At 43.6% G+C, this 19,051-nt stretch overlaps 1 protein-coding gene across 16 annotated transcripts in view; it reads right to left on the reverse strand.

The window, feature by feature from the left end:
* Window positions 1-22: 22 nt before the first annotated feature.
* The window catches only part of CEP63 (centrosomal protein 63), a 37,372-nt gene continuing 18,343 nt past the window's right edge, over window positions 23-19,051 (reverse strand). For 13 of the 16 annotated variants that reach the window (XM_068954887.1, XM_068954893.1, XM_068954886.1 and 10 more), the window contains 11 exons: window positions 17,428-17,553; window positions 16,443-16,556; window positions 13,761-13,994; window positions 13,365-13,510; window positions 12,436-12,564; window positions 11,711-11,825; window positions 9,647-9,844; window positions 9,075-9,161; window positions 6,459-6,664; window positions 5,583-5,901; window positions 23-2,464 (listed from right to left, as the gene is read on the reverse strand). In XM_068954887.1, coding sequence (XP_068810988.1) covers window positions 2,306-2,464; window positions 5,583-5,901; window positions 6,459-6,664; window positions 9,075-9,161; window positions 9,647-9,844; window positions 11,711-11,825; window positions 12,436-12,564; window positions 13,365-13,510; window positions 13,761-13,994; window positions 16,443-16,556; window positions 17,428-17,553 — 1,833 coding nt within the window. In that variant the 3' untranslated portion in view covers window positions 23-2,305. The remainder of the gene's footprint in view (window positions 2,465-5,582; window positions 5,902-6,458; window positions 6,665-9,074; window positions 9,162-9,646; window positions 9,845-11,710; window positions 11,826-12,435; window positions 12,565-13,364; window positions 13,511-13,760; window positions 13,995-16,442; window positions 16,557-17,427; window positions 17,554-19,051) is intronic. The other 3 variants (XM_068954897.1, XM_068954899.1, XM_068954898.1) reach the window with 1 other exon arrangement.

The following is a 19,051-nucleotide window of genomic DNA, read 5'->3' on the forward strand; positions in this document are numbered from 1 at the left end:
GAAGTATGCATTTTTTTCAGAAAGAAAAACTTCTTAGAATCTCATCATTTAAAATGCATGTATTTTCCTGGACCCTCACCCAAATATTTTTCATGACCTTTAAGAAAATGGAACAGGTTGCAACAGCACAAAAAAGATAGTCTATTTCCACCAGGATAAGGGGAAAAGAGATCATAACTACAATTTGGACAAACAGCTCCCCTGCTGCAAATTTTACTCTTTAGTCACTTTAGATCAAATCCTTAGTTTACTCCCTGAATGGAGCTGCTTATTACATGCATTAGAGATCAATAAATACTGTAGGATTACAGCTGCTAATTGAACAAATGGATCATTTTCAGCTTTGCTCCTCACTTCTGACAAGACTGTCAAATATCCCTCAAAGAAGGGAATTGGGAAGCCAGCTTTACTAATGAGCCAAAGCGTCCTTTAAATTTCTGAAGTACTTAGTGCATGATGCAACTCTCAGTAACTTAACAAGTCTTCAAGAAATATAAAATAGTTCACATCACATGTTCAAAAGGTATCATTAGAAAAATGGTATTGCTGCCACAGGTGAGGAACACAAGGAACCCGTAAGAGCTCTGGACTACCGCACACTCAGTGGAGCTGTGGATTCACACGGGAAGGGAAAACAACCGTTTGTTCTATCTTGATTTTCAGGTTTTGTCAAAGCATCTCACGACCAACAAGTCCTTACTTGAGTGCTGGATATTTAAGGTGGATGTTCCAAAAATGCTTACCGGTAGGCAGCTCCCAACAGAAGCTGAGGCCAATGCTGATTATTTGAAAAATGCATGACCATAGTTTATTCCCAGGTGTGAGCAGCTAAATGCCTCAACACATTGAAAATCTAGAATGCATTTGAAGGTCTTATCCTTGTTCAGAGAACCCCAGAAGAAATCCAGAATAAAAGGATTCGTTGATGCAGAGGCCAGGATTCAGGAGCGTCTCACATTTTACATTTACATTTTACTCCAGAACACAGAACTACTGTGCAGTCCTCTTTTGTGGCGTGATACAGAGGCTGCAGTTTGCAGACAGGCATCACCAAATTTGCCGAACGGAGCAGGGCTGCCTAACCTAATGGTTGCTTTCTGCACGCCTATCTTGCTTTTGAATGCCTGCTTCTCGTCAGCACTAAGCTGCTCCAGGACAAGGTGAAGGTGAGGGAAGCGAACATGAAACTTGCACTCGGAGAAGGAACGTCTCCATGCCTGGATATGCCTGTACAGAGGTTGCAAAGGCACAGCCATAGGAACAGCTGCAGAATCCTGCTTGGAGAAAGGCAAGTCTGTAGGAAATGGGTTCAGTTCCCTCATTACCAACTTTTGTTGAGGAAGGGCTGGATACATACCCCAACACAGGTCACAAACATACATTAAGACAGCAGTTCAACTCCACGGGACAGCATCCGAGATACTGACTAGATTCAAATCAGGTCGATGCCAGCTTATGCAGCAGCTGTAATTACAGCTGGTGTACAGATGAATCTCACCTGTGTGCAGTTCCCCACCCACTCCATTTCACTGTCAGTTCCAATTACTCCCCTTTTATAAGAGCTTGGACCACAATTAGAATTCAGCCATTCATTTCTCAGGTACTTTGCAGTACTTCATGTAATGGGCAAGCAAGATGAAGCAGCTGGATACTGTATAAACAGTAAATGGCAGAAGTTGCGAGACAAACCAGGAAATATTAAGAAATTGTACTAAAAGAAACATTAACTGGGGAAAATACAGCTGGCCTAAAGGAAGTGGAATCACATACCTTGTCTTCTCAAGAGCATAGCTACTCTGAGCATAGCTACTCTTGAAGGAAAAGGATGCAAAAAGCGTCAAAGTTCCTGATGAGAAGGCAGCATAGGCCACAAGAGATTTACTCTGTGTCTTTGTAGGAAAAAGGGGGTCTTTTTCCCTTTTGCTTTATTTCAATGCTTTTACATGTATAAAATATACTTTATATACTTACATTAAAATTAGTAAGGGTTTGCTTCTAAAAATATCACAATTTCTTTGTGAGTTAGTGCACAAATACACCTCTCTGATGCAGCTTTCTGACCTACAATGAGCCAACTAAAGCATTTAAGGTGGAGCTGCAGTTCTGCCACCCTAATAATCTCCACCAGAGCAAACAAACTAGTTTCCTTTCCTCAACATCCATCCTCTCGATTCAGCTCAAAGTGGGAGGTAAGGTCTCTCAGTCAAGCTCCAAGGACAGTTGGTTCATGAGTACCTGCCCCCTCACACTTTGAAATCATTTAAGTAAACCAACGTTCAAACTCAATGACCGTTTTAAAAAAAAATTACTCCTGGTGTCCAAACTGTTTCACTGTCTTTTCACTCTCTTTCTTCAGTTCCTCAATGTGAGTATCTAGGCGTTTCAGGATATGCTGGGATCTCAGTTCTTCCTCTTCCAGATATCTTGCAGCTATCGATCCAACTGAAGCCATAGGCAGGGGGCACTAAAGAGAAACAGATATTAACAGAGCTGTTGAGCAAAGAAACACCTCCAGCGAGAAACTTCAAAATATGCTCTGCCATTACAGCATCAGAGACGAAACAGCAGATTGAACTGAAACTATATAGAGACCATAAGCTTTTCGTTTCAACACGCTCGAGGAGCAATGCAAGCATCATCAGCACTATGCTACTTTCAGGTTCATGATCTACTACATCCATAACGGTTAGTTGAAACCACTTACATTTTCAAAGGGTAAGAATATGCGATTAAGACTTCTTGAAGGAAAATCCTGCGAGCACTGGACAAGACTGTCAAAAGCAACTTTATTAGAACATATCTAGTAAAACCATCACTAGAAGCTGCGCATGACAGTTCGACTCTGGATCACACCAGTCAGCTACTTTGCAGAATAGCAGTCAACAATGAGAAGAGAGTAAGATTCCTCGGTTGTTTCCGAAAAATCATGAAGCAAATGACAATATACAAGTAGATATCTGGCATTCTTTCATTTCAAGTTTCACAGTCAAGCACATCAATGATCAGCAAAACAGGCAACTATATACGCTTCCAAAGGGCTGCTGTGTCATTTCTATCCTATTTGGACAGACTAGGCACTCAGGGCTCATGCTTATATCATTGCTAAATGTCCCTCTCAATAGTCTCCTACAAACAAAGTAAGCCTCCCTTTGCCTTTGCCAAAACTACAGGGGGTAAAATCTTACCCCCCCCCCAAGTCTTCCACTCCAGTAGTTCCCCTCTCTAGGGCACTGGGGGAGTTAGAACAGAATAGAAACAAATTCCCTGTGTGCCTACATAATAGTTGCACTTCACAGGTGGAATTCTGACCCCAGAGACAGCAATAGGAACCGGCTGTTTACTTAGGGGAACTGGAGTTTCAAGTCACACACCTGTCTCTCCCTTTAGGATAACGAGAGGGACATACAATCACAGCGTCATTCTAGAGCAGATCACTACAGAATCCCAATGTTTTTCATATCGGGTCACCTTATCCTGGCTGTGCTAGTCCTGCCTCACTTAAGGTCTACACCTTGCTCCTTGTGTTTATAAAAATCTAAGTTCGCAATATTATCTCCGAATATGCGTTCCAGGGAAGGAAGAAGTGAAAGAACTACCAAACTGGACTAGCACGGAGGATCTCTCTGCTTTCTTTTATATACTTCCTCTTCCTTGAGATACTAGGTTCATGCTACGCTCCCATGTGTGAAGTACACGCTGAACTCCCATCGCCGCCCACTGAATGCCACTTCATTTCAGCTAGCAATGGCCGATAAGTTACCCTAGATAAGTTCCCTTGCGGATAAAAGCTATTCCTGCTACTCGCACAGTTCTGAACTTACAACAACAATACTGTAATTAAACCTAAGAGCAGATGAAGAGAAGCTTCCTGCACGAGGGCTGGCAGGCGAATAACAAAGTTACTAAGCGGCTGCTTTCCACTACAGAAAACTTGCCTCAGCATCCTGGCGAGAGAATGGAACTGGTTGTTTCCAAATTCTGGAGTTTCACGGCTTTCTGGATTTCTACCAACCCACAGGAACACAGGGAAGTAGAAAAAAAGGTTGCTGAAAACAGGCAATTCTCCTCCATCCCCTTACTGCCCACTGATGAGGCCTCTCATCTCTTAATGCTAAGGGTACTGATTTAAAGATGCAGGAGCATGACTATGAGCAGGGAGTCCCAGTCAACACTAGTGGAAATATTAACCTGCACTTCCTCAGAAGCCTTATCTCTGCCACTCGGACCATACAGAAGACAAAGTAGCACATTCCCTTCTACTAAAGGCCAAGTCCTAGAGCTTCTCGGGCCCTGAAGCAGAACTGTTAGCAATTCAGTTCCAACCCCACAATCTAAAGAGCTTCTATTTAGAACACATACAGGCTCTTAAAATTCGTTTTCTGGACATGCCCAGAAGTGACTATAGCCTTGAAAGGATCAAGATCTACTTTTGATAGTAAACCTCATCAAGATCTATAAACCTGACAAGTCTCCGCTTAGCTGTGTAGCGGCCTTAGAGGCTTCTCTGGGCTCCTCACAAAATAAAAAATAGCTCGTGTCACTGTTCATAACACAATCAGAGGAGAACATTTTCAAAGACTACTAATATCTAGATGTGTAGAACAGGGACCAATACGAAGTGTTCTCCCATTCCTGAACCACCACAGCCTAGCAGCCTGGCTCAGTACATAATACACTCTAGCGTACATTCAGTCTCATTTAGCACATTTAGTCTTCCATTCCCCCTCCCCTCACCCTTTCTGCTCAAGTCAGTCCACAGCCTGGTAACTCCAACGGGTACTGGGTAATATGGGTTTAAACCTCTCAGGCAAAAAGTGATTGAACCCAAGCTTCCTGCAGCTCGGACAAGCGCTTCGGCAGCTAAGTAAGAGGACAGAGAAGGCACCAAAACTCTCCGTATTAAAAAGGTATGAGCAACGACCAGGAAAAAAGGTTTCAACTTCCTTCTAGGAAAGACTCTGGGTTACAATTCTTCAGGCAATAACCTCCACTTCTGCTGAGTGAACCACTGATTTCAGGCTTTCCTATCAGCTCGCACAAGTGGCTCTCTTGGTGCAGGGTGCTCATCACCGCAGTTCCATTCAGAGGAACCAAACTCACCCCATGCATTGAACAGTGAATGTAGACATGTAGCACCAGGCTCGAGATTCCCTCAGAAATTGTATGTCAAGATACTCAGCACTCTACAACCATTTTGGTATCCGAGCCTCTACTACAGACCCAACCTAAAAGCCCAAGCAGCATTTTGAAGTGACAGAAGCAGGTCACAGAAGACACAGATGTACAGCTCCAGTACAGAGAGAACCTAGGACAGCCTGAACCATCTAATACTGAACCTCTAGAATTAGCTTAGCAGTTATACCAAATAGACAGACTTTACCCCCACAGAGTTTTGAAGAATAATCACATGGTTCCCATCATTCAAGGATTAATCATACAGGAGTGGTTTTTTCTCCGCTTTAGGTTTGACCTATAACCACACGTGCCATGGGGCCAGACTGCAGGTTCTTTTTGCCAGACGAGAACCCAGCTGTATCATCGGCCACTGAAAAACAACCTTCAGCTTCCATATGACTGCTTACCAAAGGCAAAGATTCTCTCTGAAGACTCGAGATGGACTGCCTAGATGCTTCATCAGCAAAATCTTTGTTCCCATCCAGCACAAGGAGCAAAGAATCTGCTCCCAGCAGGGCACCAGAAGCAAGAGACTCCACACAGTTCTTCTGGCTGATCTGGGCAGGTGGTTCACACGTCTCAGGGGTCACAGCACCCATTTCAGCAGGCAAAGGCTGAATCTTCCATCTCTGGGGCTCCCCTTGATGATGCTGGATAGTCCTGTCAGGTTTGTGATGTATTTTCTCTGTTTGTCCCCCATGTTTGTGCTGTGCTTCCTGAGTTGTCCTGGAAGGTAGGTTTGAAAGCACAACTGTTTGAAAGCACACTTTGACATGTGGCAGCTGAACTTCAGCCAGTACTTACACAGAGATAATTAACAGAGTTTACTAAGAGCCCTGGCAAGCCAAACTATCTCTTGTTTTCACAGGACTCCCAAATGTACATCCAGTCCCCAGGGAACTCTCATTCACCATCCTGCTACTGTAGATACCAAAAATTACAATCTGTCGCACATCCTATTACTGCAAGGGAAAGGAGCACAGCCACCAAGGCCAAATCCAATCCCTTCACCAAAACCAGTGCACACTGCTTCTCTATCTAGCATAGCAGCGGTCAAAGGCTAGCTGGCTTTGCAGAACGCAAAACTGCTGGGACTAAACACTAGCACACTATTTAAGGCACAAAAGGAGGTTCCAAAACAGCCCTTTGTGCTCTCCCATACACACCGTGTGCTGGGACGAGATGCTCTACACAAAGCACGGGGCATTAGAAACCCACACCCACCTGCCTTCTGCTCTCTTTCGTAATAAGGAGGCAGCACTCTTGGATCATGCAACACTCACCTGTACTGTACATCCCTGGTCTCAGGCTCTTCACTTGGTATCTGCTGAGCAATGATCTCAGGTTCATCCTGGCAGACCTGAGTAGAGAGCTGCCCTTTTGCTCTACTCTCTGCTAGCTCCTTCTGCAATTGCTGGTTCTCCAATTTTAATTTATTTAGTTCAACAGCATAGCCTTCTCTGAGAGCTCTTAGGGTGACATCTTTTCCCTAACAGGAAGCAAAGGGCTAAAGTCAAAACTTCTGTTTTGCAAGACAGCGTAGGGAAATCCAGAGCAGAGGTTGATAAGCAATTCCTTAAAGCATTTCCTACAATCCCAATATCAACTGGCAAAATTGTCAAGAGACATATATGTCTTACTGTCTCTACATCCAGACGGGCTGCACTAATTTGCCTAGGAAGTCTCCCTCCTCATTAGATGCTTTGAAGAACAGTCAGAAAAATATAGACCAAGAGTAATTCAGATGTACCTGTCTCTGGCATAATGAGATGGACTAGATAACCTCGAGTTCTTTTCCAGGCTTACATTTTAAGATTTTTCTCATATCACTAGGGGGAAGCCTCACAGCCAAAGCTGGGAATACTCAGGTGGCACCTAAATAAAGTGCCCAAGTCTGAACAACTCTCCAGATAACGTGTGTTCACTGGAGGGTACCAAAGTAGCACGTGCCACCAGATACCTCCCATGGATGCAGAGAAACACATGTTCCAGCAGCTTTGCTGTCAATGAGAAGTAACCACCCTCAGTGAGAAACTAACTTGAACCTGATCTAGCAACAAAGCTGCTTGCAAGAACACTTCCCGGTCCCCTCAAATTAGCAAAGGCCTGGGGTAATAATTATCAAAGGCTGTGCATTCATCTCCTCTGGGATGACCCATAACCCTTCAGAAATACTCTGCCGTAGCAAACAAAACTGACGCAGGAAATAAAGGCTCCTCTGCACATTCGGGTAAAGAACTGTTCCTCAATACTGTTTGAGACAAATTTTCCCTAAAATTACCCAAATGAACAATATGCACCCCTGCCCACTTACTGTTTCTATGTCTCATCCTGGCCCCCTTCCTGAACTGCTAAGTTATAGCATGTAAAAGTCTAGTACTATTTAAATTACGAAACTAACTGGGCTGATGAAGAGAACGGTTTCAGAAGCACTCACATAAGTAACTCTATTGGCTAACCTGAGAGGAGCATTAATGTTCTGCTAATACCACAAAGGTGCAGAAAACAGAAATGGTAGACTATATAGGGAGGCAAATGGTTGGTTACCACTTCTAGTGACACAGCGGTATCTAAGCATGTTTATTTACAGTCTGTTGTCCAACAGTCCAAGTATCCTTTACAAGGGGTAGTGTGACCATAAGCAAACAATCATGCTTCTTTGCTGCAGCAAACCCATTCGAGCTGTTGCCTAGCTTCAGAGCCTAAGAAGCCCTCAGAAGACAAAGCACATCATCTCACCCATATGATGCCCATGCAAAAAATAAATCTGTAACTTTGAATTGCCCTTTCCAACCCTTTCCAGAATTTGATGAGCTATTTTAAATGTTATGCAACTTAAGTCTGCCTCAAACAACTTTCACTGGTAAAAATGTGAGGTTTTTTTATTCTTTTTGTAAACTCAGATCAACTTGCTTTTCTCCCCATCTCTTATGCTTACCAGGCCAGGTGGATACCATTTCCATTGTTTCTACTCCTGTGACTTTCCCACTTTTTTTTTTTTTTTTTTTTTTGCCTATTCTGTTAAAATCAGATGCTTAATTCATTCTCATCACAGCTGTATTTAAGGACTTTCCAAATATGCATTTGAAGAACCCTGCCAGTATCTGTAGCAGGAATTGTTCTTCTCACATCCTTCCAGGGTAGGCTCACAGGGGCCATGGGGCTGTGTGCACAGGGGCAGGGTTTTTTTTTGTTTGTTTGTTTTGTTTGTAAACAGATTTCTTGCTCTGCACTTCACTATCAAGCTTTTGGTAAGTCAGGCAGGTAGAAGAGCACCTGGCACTTCAAGCAGAAGGTAATGATCTTTAGGTCACTTCGGTCTCTGACGAGCCCTCCAGAAAGCTTTGCTTTTTATCCAGCTCACTGGCCACAAACTTCCATGCAGCAGCTTCCCGAGAACTTGGCATATTTCACAACTACTCCAAAATAAAAAGATATGAGCATTTCCCTTCCCGCAGTGCGGACGGGTTAGAAGTTCCAATGATATGTTCCCATTGGGTTTCCAGCTGTCCGAATCCAGCCCTTGACCCACTGTGAGGCATCCAGGCTGGTCATCTGCAATCTGACCACTGCAAACTGGTAATTTCTTACTTCCCGCGAGCACTAAAACGAACGACCTTCAAGGTATTGTTCCTGCACAGTCCACCACTCTGCCCTGCAGGTCTCCCTGCTCCCCTCCAGGCGAGGTGCTTTAAGACCTGGCCTTAAGAGTGCTGTGGCCAGCCAAGTCCAGCAGAGAGCTCCTTCCCAGCACGTCACCCTGAGGCTTCCAGCCTGCAGCCCGCTGGCTGAGCACAGCCAACAGCTCTGCTAAATGCCCCCTCACCATGTGTGAAACAGGTCCCAGGTAGGGGACCCACAACACTAGCTGCTCTCCATCTCTGCTCCCTAACACATACCTCCACCATACTGAACTCCATTTTCTCCAGCATCTCTGAGAGATGACGGTTTTCCAGCCTCAGGGTTTCCAGCTGAACCAGAATTACCTGAAGAGAGAGAGAGGCAAACAAAAGCTTTAAAAAAAAAAAAAACCCACAAACCCACCCACAAACACAGAACACATGCCCCACCCACCCCCTACAGCCATCTTCCACCCACAATTCAAGCATAACTACAATTTACAAATGAAGTTTTGGGCCCTTACTCCTGCAAGGCTATAGGAAAGACCATAAAAGTAACTGTGCGGAGTCATTTACTTCGGTTTTCAAAGATGCCGTCATTCAGGCTTACTCGACCAGAGCTGTGTCAAAGAAATCTGCAAGAGTGCCAAACAGTTACAGGTTTGAAAAGAAGAAGAGGTGAGACAGATGCAGTGAACACCACAAATAGGAAGATTTCACTAGGAGGGTCTCTAAAGTGTTTGTTTGAAGACTGAAGACAGAAGGAAGCTATTAATATAGCTAAAAAACAAGATGTATTGCAAGCCCTCAGACCCTTTAAAGAGATAGTATAAGTCTTCCGCATTTTTTACCCTGTGCTCCACTGCTTTCCTCTCTGCTCTTTCAATCTCTGCTCTCAGCCGGCGTTCTAGGTCTGACGTGGAGCCACTTTTTGATGCAATTGTAATGTCCCGCTGGTGTAACTCCTGTGTTAATTTGGAGACTTCCTTTTTCATCCCTTCTAACTCACTACTGTGAGTTTGTTCAGCTTGAGAGAGCTGCTCTTTCAGCTGGAGGAAGATACGCATACAACACCCATGAGATTTTAAAAGACATGTCAGCAAGTAAGCAAATGCATTGGATACGGTCATGTGAAATCTAAGTACTGGAAAACAAAAAGCTCTATGTAACAACCCTCCTGTGCATGCTTGTCCTTCCTGATTGATAACCACCTCATCCCAGGCCTTTTCCACATCATAAACTGCCAACAAAGACAAGATGCAAGTTACATGCTGTGGAGAACTCCAGAAGACACATAATGGATCAAATCAGTCCCTTTAGTTCACCGTTCTGTCTTTGTTGCCAATAACGGATAACGAAGGCAAGAGGTAAACACTGGGCAAGCACAGTAGTACTTCCACTCTATACCCTTACAGTTTGCCCCTCTGCCTTCCTGAGCCAGAGATAATTTCTTTAAACAGCCCTGAGTAGACATCTCTTCTATGAATTTGTCCAACCTTTTGAACCAACACTAAGCTGTTGCATCCAAAGATACCCATGGCAAATTTCCACAGCTTAGCTATACACAGGATAAAAATATACCTCTTTGTTTTCATGTGAGGACAACTAGTCTCTGCGCCATGAAAGAGAATAACCATTCCTTATCCACCTTCATGACGCAAATGATTTTACTTTGAATATATTCAGTCTCAATTATCTCTTCTCCAGCTTGATGAGTCCTGCTCTGTCCAGCTATTCCTTGGATAAAAGCCACCCCAACCTTTTGGTCATCTTTTTTGATACCTTATCTTGTCTTAAATCTTTTTTGAAATGGAGGACCAGACTTGCGCAGAATATTCTGGCAGGCCTACCACATATTTATTCAGAGTCGTAACGGCACAACAACATACAGAAAGCATAATTCCGTTGCTAATATCCCATTCTGTTAGCCAGAAGCACCAACTACCCAAACCCCAGGATTTTGCCAAGAATCACAAACATTCTGAAAAATTGAACCAGGGGATCTCTGCCTAGCCATGTAAATACCATATATAGGGTGATTTATCAGCATGTCACCTCAGTGCTTCCCAAGTCCATAAAATAAGAACAATCATAACAAGTCTCTTTCTTTCTAACTAACGTTTAGATTTATTTATTGTGTGCTTGTTTACATGTGTAAGCAAGCACGCATCTGGCAGAATCTGCACCTCTGTACATTAAGAACACGGCATGGAAAGTTTCAAAGTGAGACTTTTCACTTTAATCCACAAGATGTCTAGCCTAATTGGTCTCCAGTGAAAGCTCTCACACTGCCTGATCTAGACCCTTACTAAAGCCAAGCTTTTCAGAGGGCTTGCCTCCCTTGGGTGCACAGAGCTGTAGGGCAAGGTTCTCATGGCAGATGAGCTGCTTCATCTCTGTCACACCCTGGATATATACACATCTAGACGTCCAGCCTGAAACAAACTCACTCACATGAAGGACCAAAATATGTCTGAACTCGTTCCCTGAGTGTGATACGTTCTGCTGTAGTATGTCCTATCTCCTTTACTCTGCTCTTCATGCAGCATGGAGCCTGCATGAGCACTAAAGTCAGGATTCTAGGCCTGAATCTCTTTGCTCATTCAGTCTCTCCAGCAGTAATTCGAGCATCTCCACGCTGCAGAGAAGTACTGCATGATGACAGGCCTAGAAGAGGCTCCTGAAGTAAGCTTCACACCGATGTACAGCAACCTGCAAAACCATCCTCAACTCCTCCTTTGTCAGGTCTGCTCCTCATCCTTCAGCATACCGCTACCTCCACAACACTCCTGGCCTTTGATCCCATTTGGAGCTTTGCTAACAGAGTGCACTGCAGTCCCTGCTGAGGCACGTGGCACGTGGGAACGGCCGACTCCAAAAGTGCCTTTCCCACTCTCCAGGAACAGAGACATTACCTTTTTAATCTCTGCCTTTGAGTCGCTATGGTGTTCTTCCATTGACTGCAGCTCTTTGATATTCTTGGCCAGCTCTTCACTCAGCTGTACGCACCTTGCATTCGAAGACACCAGGCTGGATGCCAAACGTAAAACTAGAGATTAGAATTCCCCAAGGAGAACATGGTCAGAAGAAACTTTGATCTTCCAAGCAATCTCCAGCGTCCGTCATATCAAATCGTACTCTAATCTAGAGGTTCCTAACCGATCCTTTGCGTCTGTGTACCAAATCATTTCAAAAGATGATGATGAATCTGATCTAGTAGATACAGTGGTTTCTTGTTTCTTTACCATAATAAGATGACCAACTTCCCTGGCAAATATTATTCTGAACCACAAATTCAGGGAAGAAAACTTGTTTATAATTCTTATTTCAAGAGGAAGGTCTAGATCTGGTTCTTACCAGCTGACTAACAAAGACTCCTAATCCATTAAGAATGAAGGTGCTAAGCCTAAGCAAGTGAGAGTAAAAAAAAAACCACCCACAGTATACAATGAAAAGCAGCCAATTAGCAAAACAGTCTCACTATTAAACTTCAAAGTGAATACCATTTGATTTCTTTAGCCCTTTGATATTTTAAATAACTCTACAGAAATCAGTGGGTCTCGTTAACTTGATGAATACAATGTATTATATTACTATGCAAGTTTCAATGTGCATCCTGGGGAATTAAACAGTCAGCTACCTGTTCTCAAGATGAGTCACCTCTGACTGTAAGTGCTGTTCCTTCTTCTGGGCAACATCTAATTGCAGGAGTAGATGCTCCAGCCCTGGAGAAGACAGCTGTTTCTCCTGTAAGCGTTCTTCCAAGGCCCTGTGCAGAAACATGGGCTTTAATCTCAACACAGAAATATCTTGCCTGAGTTCACTAATACGGGGAACACAACTGTTTTGTCATTGTCTCTAGAAATACATGGAAACCGATACCAGGTGACACCTGTGCACGTTCTGAATACACAAACATGTCAGCTCAGTGACAGCTCCCTGTTTGAATTCAGGCTGATTAAGGACTACCGTCTATTTTGATGTTGGCATCCTTGAACCAGACAGTTTCACTGCCGTTACCAGACACCCAGTAGCTATTTGCAAGAAACAGTGTGGCTGTTAGATAAGGTATGCCTACACCTTTTGAGGTGGTCAAAGCAACTCTCTAGCGTTTGCATGATGCCAGTGCAGAAGAGGAAGACTGAGACGATTTTGTCACCTGTGTAATTACCTCATCAAGGCCCTAATCTGACATCAATAAACTGAAGATTCTATGCATAGTGATGTCAGGGAAAATTAGGTCCTGAAAGGCCTCCAGCACTTAACTGAAAACGCTAGGGCAGGGAGAAACGCACCCAAAAGGTCTGTGCTGCCTCCAGATACCTAGTAGAGCAGGAAGCTGACTCCCTCCATATTCTTTACTAAGAATCAGCTGATTTCAAAAGCAAGGCAATTTGACAAGCGCTGCAAGGGAGCAAAGCACTTGCACACTTTACAGTTTCTTACTAGTCTATATACCAACCAATACAGATCCAGCTCTGTGAAAATGATGCCACTGTCCTCAGTCAGAGAGCCTGGAGCGTAAATATGGATTCAACAGGGTATGTATCGGTAAGGCACAGATGCTACCTGATGAGGAGTTCTTTTGTGTGAAGAGTTTCAGTCAGCCTGGCCAGCTCCTTCTGTAACTGTTCCTGATGCAGCTTGGAGCTATCAATGAAATCTTCTTGAGACTGCAAGGTGGCTCTAAGCTCCATCTTCTCATCCTGTAATACCTGCACAGGAGGGAGAAAGAAATGACTGCTGCAAGATGGACCAAATCAGTTTATTATAAGGTTGATCAGATTTTTAAGAAACCCCTGGAAACACTGCAGAGCACTACATAGGTACAAAGCCAGCTTTGAGGCCAATCTGGAACTTTACAAAGGCTCTAGAAAGACACAGGAGCTCTGGGATGACAACCCTTCCTGCTACTTCTCACAGGTACTGCTTTATGTTCAGTTCCCTAACAATTCCTCCACTGACCTCTAACATTTTCTTGGCTTGCCTTAATTCTTCTTGAACTCTTTGCTGATCTTCCAGAATCATCCGATTGTTTTCGGTTAGATCGTCCACTCTCATGTTAAGTCTCTCCACCTCCAACTCATTGGCACAGATAGCATCATTGGCCCTCTCCAGCTTGCTGGTTAAGTGCTGGATTTCCGATCGGCTAGCCAGCTCCACCGACTCCAGCATCTGCTTCCGATTGGCAAGCTGAGTCTGCTAACAGCAATTGGTTTGTATTAAAGCTAAACTACAGAAAGTACAGCGCATCAAAACTGCGTGAATTTTACATCGATTTCTTTGTGCAGCAAAGCACACTCTCAAAATAAGCAAAACTACCTCTTAGGGAACTAGGGGAAGCACTGTCCCAGGGTTACAAGACGGTTAAAACTTCCAAAAATTGATAGAATTAAAATAAATAAATAAATTTGAGGGGTCCCTCCAATTCCAAAAGGGGTTCAAACAGGATTTAGGAAAAGAGGATCTCAAACAGCTCAAGATGCCCGAGTATGAACCAAGAACAAAGCTGCCTAGGTTTCTTTTTTTTTTTTTGCCCATCAACCCAAGACTAGACCTAGAGGGATGACAGCAGGTAAGAAGGTTTACAAGTACCACATACAAGTTAGAGATAACCCAGCCGTTAATTCCGCACCAGGCCAGAAAGCAGTTCTTAGGGCACAACGGGGTGGTGGGAGGGAGAGAGGGCATCAAACAAATTAGAAACTGAACTGCGTGCAACAGTCAATTATGCTCTGCTTTATGCAATAAATATCTGGTTCTAACAGCTTGCTAGAATGCTGGTTTTGAATATTTTATCGTTTTAACAGAAGACAAAAAAAAAGAGTAATAGTTATAAGGAACGTGTGACTAGCAAACAATACATGCTCTATTATTTACAGACACAATTCTTTATTTCATAGCATTTCTTTCCACACTGCTAACTGATGGAATTTAATAAGCCAGCTCTCATATAATTTCCTAAGAAAATTTATTTTGTATCTACCCTTTTTGTGGAGTACCTTATAATTTTTAAAGGCTGAAACAAAATATTTGAGTACTCCTTTACTACCAATTTCTAAGAGTAGCAATTCCTGTCAGCTTCAGAATCAGCACTTGCTTATTTATGGGGCATTATATGCCAGGCAATAACAGAGCAAACTATAGGAACCGTGTGTTTGGAAGACTGTGGTATAATTTTGGTTACGGCCTTTTCGTCATCTGAATAGTCAAGACAAAAAAGGTAATCCAGAGGGGCAAGAATTTAGAGCATAGACTTTTTCAGCCCAAGAAACCAGAGTACCAGACTACCTGAGTATTTATTTCTGCATTAAGAAAACATTTAAGCTATCTTTTATTTGCAGCCACAGAGCACGCAGCGCAGACAACCAAATTTCACCTATGGACTTTAAAGGCTGCAGGTGTTACACGGAGGTGCTCGTTACGGGACGAGAGTGCCACGCTTCCATAAACTGCGCTGAAAGACATGAGGGGAACCCAGCTGAAAGAAGGGGAACGGGAAGGCACTCCAGGGTCGCAGAGCTCAACTTAACCTCATGCCAAAAAAATAACCAAGCGTACACACCGCACAGAAACATCCAAGACACAAATTTAGTTCTTCTGTGACTGGCTTTTCAAAGAAATTGAGGATTCAGCCTGTTCATGGTAACTATGCACCTAACTCGCCTACACTGCTTAGGAAAAACCTCCCCAAATTTCTGTTCTTCTGCTCCACAGCAAGAAGAGAGTCCCCCTGTGATCCAGTATACCAGCCAGCACTCCAAGGACACATCTGTTCTCAGGCAATTGAGCTATCAATGACACAAAGACAGCGGAGCAGCAAGACCTTCTGTTCAAAGACTCTCTCTGCATTTGTAGATTTACTAGTGTCAGCCTCTCACAAAGCCCCTGTCAGAGCCAGCTTCAATCCTGTCATCACAAACTTCCTCCTCGCAGGAGCTTCCACTCAAGAACAACTCAGGAGCCCATTAAGTGTAAAGCCCCCAGCAAGAGCTTCTTATCAGCGTCTGCTGTGATTGTGTCAGTGTGACTTCACAGCTGTGCTCTAGGTCAATTCATCTAGTGCTGCTGCAGCACCACTAACTCACCAAACGATTAGCTTTTCAGAGACAGCAGCTCCATCGCTCTTTGCCTTTAAGGAGGGGGGAAAAAAAAAAAGAGGGAGGGGGCTAAAAATCACTGTTACTTTGGTACTTTGTGGAGACATCTGTTTTGTAGGGGAAAATCATTTTCAAACATCCTCTGAGCTGGACCTAGAAGCTATATTTAGCTACTGTCAGGTACGCAGTTATGAACCAGATGACATGACGCAACGTTTATTTAAAGTGGACATGCTATGGTCTCTGACTCTTAGAAAAAGCTTCATCCTACTGTCTTCTGTACTAATACTACAAGTTAAATGGGGGCAGCGGGGCGGGGGGAAGAGCTGGGGGATGTTCATCTAACCCCTGTTGATAGACTCCAGATCTTTTTTCCATCCACCCCTTACACAAGTAAAGCTTATTCCACCAGGACGTTAGAAGTCATTTCAATGGCAACCTAAACTGGAGTTGAGCCCAAGAGATTTCATTAGTCTCTCCCCCTGTCCGTCCCCCCCCACCTGCTGCCACAAACAAAACAAAAACTTTCGGCTCGTATTAATTGTACCTGAATGAGCTCAGACTGCTCAGCCAAAGCCTTCCTCTGCGCTTCCAGTGATGCCACCTGCTGCTGGTAAAGCAAACGCTGCTTCTCCCAGTCAAGTGATTTTTGACGAAACTCCTGCAAAGACAGCAGGGGTGGCTGGGAGCAGTACGTCCATTCAGTTGACAAGATGGCCCCCTTCCAGTTCATACGCACGTTTGCTTTCTCCCTCCGCTATATCCTCATGCATCTTTCCCCACAGCGGGGAAACCATTAGCCAGGCATTTGATGTAGCAACTCAGCAGTACAAAACCCCTCTCACACTGTGCTTGCTGTACTTTTCTCCCTCCCGAGTCAAAACCTCGGTGTCAATTATTGCTGTTTACAAATGTTAAGTGCTAACAGATTCATGGCTAGTTTCATGAATTTGCTGTCAAAAGTTTAAACAATTCAGCCTGGCTTTAGCTTCTAAAACAGGCTGCTATTGAAATCACTAAGAGGGCAAGCACGAAATGCAGAATTTTAATGCTACTCTTTGATCCAGACATTGGACACTACATCAGTCAGATGTGTTTGTTAGCCACGACTAAAGGGTACAGCTGAAGAAAATTGGGTGCAGTTGAGCTCAGCATGGCAGGAAGATTAAAAGATGAGACAGAGTTGAAAGCAGTGAGATGACAACCTCGTCGTACTGGAATTCATTTTGTTCACATAATTAATTATTCTTCCAGCACCTTCTTCCTCTTAGTTTTTATTCCTTCCTTTTATTTAGACTGAGATCAAGAAGAGCAGCATGAGTTCTCCTGCGCACTTACAGGCCCCAATGCCAAAAACGGCCTTTATTACACAAGCAGCTGAGAAGAGCTAACCTGGAGCAGACAAAGATTTTTATTTTTTTTTAAATGAGGATTCACTGTCCACTTCCTGGTTGAGCATTCAGAATCATCACTGAAGCTCAGGCAGTCAATACGTATGAACTCTGATCACCATTTGCTTTCTAACTACATACTTCCAGCTTCCTGGTCAGTCGGCTCATTTCAAACTGGTCCTCCTCTTCTCTCTTGGCACCTTGCTCTCTAGCTTCTTTCAGCTGTTTCTTCTGCAGCTTCTCATAGCTTCTCCTCAGCCTGGCCAACTGCAAGGAAGTCAGTGAGTAAGACTACACTGTTTGACGCCAACTGGGCAAGAATTAAAGAGCATTTTGAAGGAAGGCACACAAAATGGCTCTGTGCAAACAATTCCCTCAACTCAAGGCCATGTGGTTTTCAAGTGAAGACTTCTGTTTGTACAAACCTATATACTCCATATGAACACAAAATACGCCGAGCTGTATGAAGAGGCGCAAGATGCCACTCAGCCATGACATCAGCAGCTATAGTTAAACCTCTGTCTTACCAGTATTAAAGCTGGAGGCTTAAGTGCAGCTGTCGATGTAGCTAAGGGTGGTACTGCGCTCTCTACAGGTGACTCCCGGCCACGGTAGCAGCTGGCAGTACGTGCGGTGCATTTACGGAAGGGCACACCACACACCAAGTGCGGGGGGAGAGTCCACCCAGAAACACAGTTTCTTTAAGATTAGAGAGCGCTTGTGAAGCTCAAAGAGCAACTGGCAGGCTTCCACTTAGCAGGAGAAGGAAGATTTAAGAATTGCCATTCTACATAGTATCAACACTATTTCATCTGTCATTTTCTGCTTAGATAAACTCTGCATTTCACAGTGACTGGAGAATGCCAACAGAAAACATCACTTTTTACACCTACTGCTAGAATCCAGAATTCATAACAGAACCATAAATGAGGAAAAAGCTCTTAACATTTAAATGACCCTCTGTGCAAACCATCACTAGCAACTCACACAGAATTTTCCATCTGAGGAGCTCCCCCCAACTCAACCATTAAACAAGTTAGGTTTCCAAACAGCCACCTGAATTTGAAAAATCATCATTCCCATTTTACCAACGGAGAAACCTAAGCCCAGGGATGAGCAGGGTAAGCGTGAAAGAAAAAAAATATCTGAATCAAGACCTCATGATTCACAGTCCCATGCATTGGTCACAAAAGCTGACTTCTGTTCTTAAAAGGTCCTCCAGAGCCCTAAGTCAGCAAAGTGTTTAAGCACGTTCAGTGGGAACAGACAGACGTACAGGCTTACAATTAATATACGAACATCTTTTAAACAAGTCAGGAAGATTACAGGTACTGACCTATCCTTTTAACAAACTCAGTGAGCTGGACGCTCTACGTGCAATTTATTGGTAATGCTGGTAAACTGAAGCAGAAAGAATTTCCCCACAGATGGTACAGGAGACTGAGAAACATTGGAGCTTAACGTCCTCTACATTAATCCTTTGTGGATAAAATACCAATGCACTGCAATTTTGGCCTCCACATACACTTTGCAATTAAAATAAATAATAATAAGTCAAATATTAAATAATAATTCTGCTGTAGAAATTTAGGCAGATCTGCCAGTGCATCTCAGCTTTACAGCCTACCCATTATTCCAGCGGGAACATCTAATGAATGAAGACGGTTAATAATACTGAGGAGTAAGGTGTTTTAAATGAGGACAGATGCCTTCTGTCGTCAAAGCTGAAACTACAAAATTACTTTAAGTTATGTCTTACAGTGAG

The sequence above is a fragment of the Struthio camelus genome, chromosome 9 (assembly GCF_040807025.1).
Source record: "Struthio camelus isolate bStrCam1 chromosome 9, bStrCam1.hap1, whole genome shotgun sequence".
Taxonomy (NCBI): Eukaryota; Metazoa; Chordata; class Aves; order Struthioniformes; family Struthionidae; genus Struthio; species Struthio camelus.